At 39.3% G+C, this 4,508-nt stretch overlaps 1 protein-coding gene across 1 annotated transcript; it reads left to right on the top strand.

Moving 5' to 3' along the window:
* The first annotated feature begins 84 nt into the window (after positions 1-84).
* On the top strand, positions 85-4,204 carry LOC122333163 (regulator of nonsense transcripts 2-like). Its single transcript, XM_043230666.1, has 6 exons — positions 85-654; positions 1,234-1,335; positions 1,404-1,502; positions 2,184-2,354; positions 3,414-3,555; positions 4,049-4,204. Exons 1-6 carry the CDS (start codon positions 541-543, stop codon positions 4,171-4,173), a joined length of 753 nt encoding a protein of 250 aa, XP_043086601.1. The 5' UTR covers positions 85-540; the 3' UTR covers positions 4,174-4,204.
* The last annotated feature ends 304 nt before the right edge of the window (positions 4,205-4,508 follow it).

Raw genomic sequence — 4,508 nt, 5'->3', positions numbered from 1 at the left:
GTGTGTGAGTGTGTGTGAGTGTGTGTGAGTGTGTGTGAGTGTGAGTGCGTGTGAGTGCGTGTGTGTGCGTGAGTGTGTGAGTGTGTGTGTGTGTGTGAGTGTGTGTGTGAGAGTGTGAGTGTGTGTGTGTGAGTGTGTGTGTGCGCGTGTGTGTGTATGCGTGCGCGGGCAGCCGTTCTTCTAGTTTTTCCTCTGTTTCTGCTCTCCCCGTCGAGCAGCATTCCTCACACAGACACACACAGGTTTGTTTCATGTGTTCGGTCACCGACGCTTCACGCCTGACGTGTGCTGAGAGAAACACACACATTCCTGCAGCGAGTGTAAGAGTATCAGTATTAAAGTAGTTCAGACCCAGAATAGCTCTTCAGGAATGCTGTCGTGTGTGTGTGTGTGTGTGTGTGTGTGTGTCGTCTGGCTGGTTTTAAACCGCAGTCACTCTGTAGTGCTGGTTTATTTCTATCCCTTGTGGTCCGGTCGGGTCAGTAGCGGCATTCCTGTGTGTGTCCAGGCCTGGAGAAAGACGGCCGCTCCTCCAGCGCCATGGGCGAGAACGAGCCTCTGGACGAGGAGGATGACGACGATGAAGACGAGGGAGGAGCCGAGACCGAGGAGCAGTCTGGAAACGAGAGCGAGATGAATGAACCCGAGGAGGAGGTGTGATTGACAGCCGCAGACTCCGCCTCCTCTGTCAAACAATATAGTTTAAGGATGATGCACAGAGATACACTACAAATCAAAATTAAGTTAATTTGCAAATGTAAAAAAACACCACTTTTTATACACACACATATATATATATAATATACTTTTAAATGAAATAAAATGCTATGCATAAAATTGTAAGATATATTTAAAAATTCAATTAATGTTTCTTAGGCAAAAATGCAAACACATTTAATTTTAAATATAAATGAACAAAGTATTATTTATATTTTTTATTATTATAAAAAACACACATGAACATAAAAAAATGCTGTTCAGCTATATATAATATATATTCATTTTGTATATATTTATTTATTCAAATTCCAATTAATGTCATAACTTTAAATGTAAAATTTTATTTAAAAAAACACTTACGCTTATGTTTAATTTATGTTAGTTATTCAGGTTTTTTCATGCTGTCATGCTGTAAATGTGCTGGAAAAAATATTGCACTTGATTCTGATGAAGTGTTTCGAGACAAATAGATAAGATGGAGTTAAACGTGTGTTTCGTCACGCTCGCGTTCAGGAGGCCTCCGACAACGAAGAAGAGGAGCGTGAGGAGGAAGAGGAGAACACGGACTACCTGACCGACTCCAACAAAGAGAACGAAACGGATGAAGAGAACAACGTGAGTGTGAGTCGGAGCCGAGGCCGTGTCTCTGTGAGTCCTGAGCTCACGCTGATGTTTGTGTTCAGGAGGTCACCATCCGCGGCGGAGGACTCAAACACGTGGCCTGTGCCGAGGACGAGGACTTCATCCAGGCCCTGGACAAGATGATGCTGGAAAACCTGCAGGTGCTCACACACACTCTCCAAAACCGTTTTCAGAAAGCCACACCGCTAGTGTATTTTTGTCAGTTCTGGGGTTTAGAAGCTGTGGTCACTTTAAATAGAGAACGGCTGCTTCAAGGATTTCTACTAGAAACCACACAAACATAACAGCGTTCAAGTTTGAAATAACGAAAAGTGTTGTTTTTAGCTGTTCAGTGAGAAATTAGGCAAACAGTTGAATAATAATTCAGGGACTATGGTCCAAATTAAAATGTTTTTGAACTTCCAAAACTAATAAAAGGTTATTATTTTACAAGAAAATATGATTTCAGTCTTTCTGCTTAACATTTTGTTACTTGCCAGTTCTTGGTAAATATCTACTGGATTGTTTTTAACAATCTGTAATCTTAACAGTTGTGTTAATAATTGCAATTATTTTATTAATTAAAATGATTTAATAATGTATTTAAGTATTTTATATTTGTAGAAGTTTTAAATATAAATTTAAATATTTGAAAAAAAAAAAAAATCAAAAGTTGACTTTTTTTTATTTACTAATTATGAGTTAGTGTACCTTTTGCTCTTTAAGTACATTTATATAAAAATAAGTATCCACAGAAATAACAATTAATTTAATTAAAAATGTAATTCATTGCATATATATATTTCAGCTTCATATTTGAGTTTGTGTGTGTGTGTGAGCAGCAGCGCAGTGGAGAGGCCGTGAAGGTCCATCAGCTGGACGTGGCCATTCCTCTTCAGTTAAAGAGTCAGCTGAAGAAGAGCTCAGCCCCGTCCTGCGCCGCAGACACAGACGCAGACATCAGCGACACCATGCAGTTCGTCATGCTCACTCGCAAGGGCAACAAACAGCAGGTACTGTGTGTGTGTGCGTTTGTGTGTGTGTGTGTGTGCGTGTGTGTGTGTGTGTGTGTGTGTGTGTGCGTTTGTGTGTGCGTGTGTGTGTGCGCGCATGTGTGTGTGTGCTGGAATACTTCAGCTCTGTAGGGAGTGTTCAGGATGTGGCTTTGGGAGTGTAAACTACAGCGCGCACACACACACACTCACACACACACACACACACACACACACACACACACACACACACACACACACACAGCGTCTTTGTTTTCATTCTGCTGGATTCTCAGTCACACAGTTTAACTCTTCAGTCTTTCAGAAACTAGTTTTCACTACATTTGTGTCACCAGAGAGGGTTTTTAACACATCACTGTTTCCAATGAGAAAAAGGTACCAAAATAACAATAATTCAAGTGAAGTGTTAATATCTACAGCTAGTCTGTAAAATATTCAGTTCTTTCTGTGATCTTTTAACATTTCTGATTATTTATTTAAATGATGATTTAATATTTAATGAATTAAAAATGTAAAATAATGCACAATAAATTTAATATAAAACAAGTAAAAAAAAAAGTTAATTATTTGAAGAAGGAATTAAGCTAGAATTTTAACTACAAATATTGCCTTTAATTTATTTTGTATTTAACGTCATTATTTTTGTTGCCTTTGATTACTTTCTTTGAGCCAAGCAAAATAGTTTAATTAAAACTTTAAAAGGTTTTAAATAATTTATGATAATTGTATATTATTATTATTATTATTATTGTTGTTTGTTTTTTGTTTTTTTTATAGTCATATTATAGTCAAGTTTAATGTCCCCACAGAAATGACTTAATTCATATTTGAATTACATTTTTAGTTAATTCATTTCTTGCAAAAAATAAAATATAAAAAAAGGGACAAAAACGATTCAAACAAGTCATTCAAGGTAAAATAGGTTAGTTTAATATCTCAGTTTATCCACATTAATGACAAGAATAAAATATCTTAAATGTCTTTAAGCTAAAAAAGTAGCAAAAAAACCACCGATATTAGTCGTTTCCTTGTTGTAATGCGTTGTGTGTGTGTGTGTAGTTTAAGATCCTGAACGTGCCGCTGTCGTCTCACCTGGCGGCGAATCACTTCAACCAGCAGCAGGCGGAGCAGGAGGAGCGCATGCGCATGAAGAAGCTGACGCTGGACATCAACGAGCGGCAGGAGCAGGAGGACTACCAGGGTGAGCCTCACACACACACAGCATACTAACAGGGATTTACAGATGCATAACGTATAATATCTGACATTATTGAAGTCAAAAAAGTTTCTTTTATGCTAAAAATCATTAAAGATCATGTTCTGCCTACCAGAAAGATCAGATGATATATAAATCTCAATTTCAGCTTCACTTATGACCGGTTTTGTTGTTCAGGGTCACGTTTTACAAAAATGTGTCACTTCGTACGTTTAATATAGATGATATCAGTTATATATAAATGTAGACAGGTAAATGTTTTGAAAATATGCGTGTGTGTGTGTGTGTGTGTGTGTGTGTATATATGCATAATAAATATTAAACCCGGTACACGCGTGTATTTTGTAAACGAACACCTTTATTTTGTAGGTGACTAATTGATGCAGGAATATGTAGAGGCAGATGTCTAACACACATGATTATGGTAGAGCTGCTGATGTGTGCTCGTGTGTGTGTGTGTGTGTGTGTGTGTTTTCAGAGATGATGCAGTCTCTCGCTCAGAGACCCGCTCCAGCAAACACCAACAGAGAGCGCCGCCCCCGATACCAGCACCCCAAAGGAGCGCCCAACGCAGACCTCATCTTCAAGACCGGCGGCAGGTAAACACACACACACACACGCACACAGACACACACACAGTCACACACAGTCACACACACTCACACACACACACACACACACACACACTCACACAGACACACACTCTCACAGACAGACACACACACACACACACACACACAGACAGACAGACACACACACAGACACACACACACACACAGACAGACACACACACAGACAGACACACAGACAGACACACACACACACACACACACACAGACAGACACACACTCACAGACACACACTCTCACAGACAGACAGACACACACACACACACACACACAGACAGACAGACACACACACACACAGACAGACAGACA

This window comes from Puntigrus tetrazona, unplaced genomic scaffold, assembly GCF_018831695.1.
Source record: "Puntigrus tetrazona isolate hp1 unplaced genomic scaffold, ASM1883169v1 S000000196, whole genome shotgun sequence".
Classification (NCBI taxonomy): Eukaryota; Metazoa; Chordata; class Actinopteri; order Cypriniformes; family Cyprinidae; genus Puntigrus; species Puntigrus tetrazona.
Note: the sequence above shows the minus strand (reverse complement) of the source record. Positions and strands in the feature narration are given on the sequence as shown.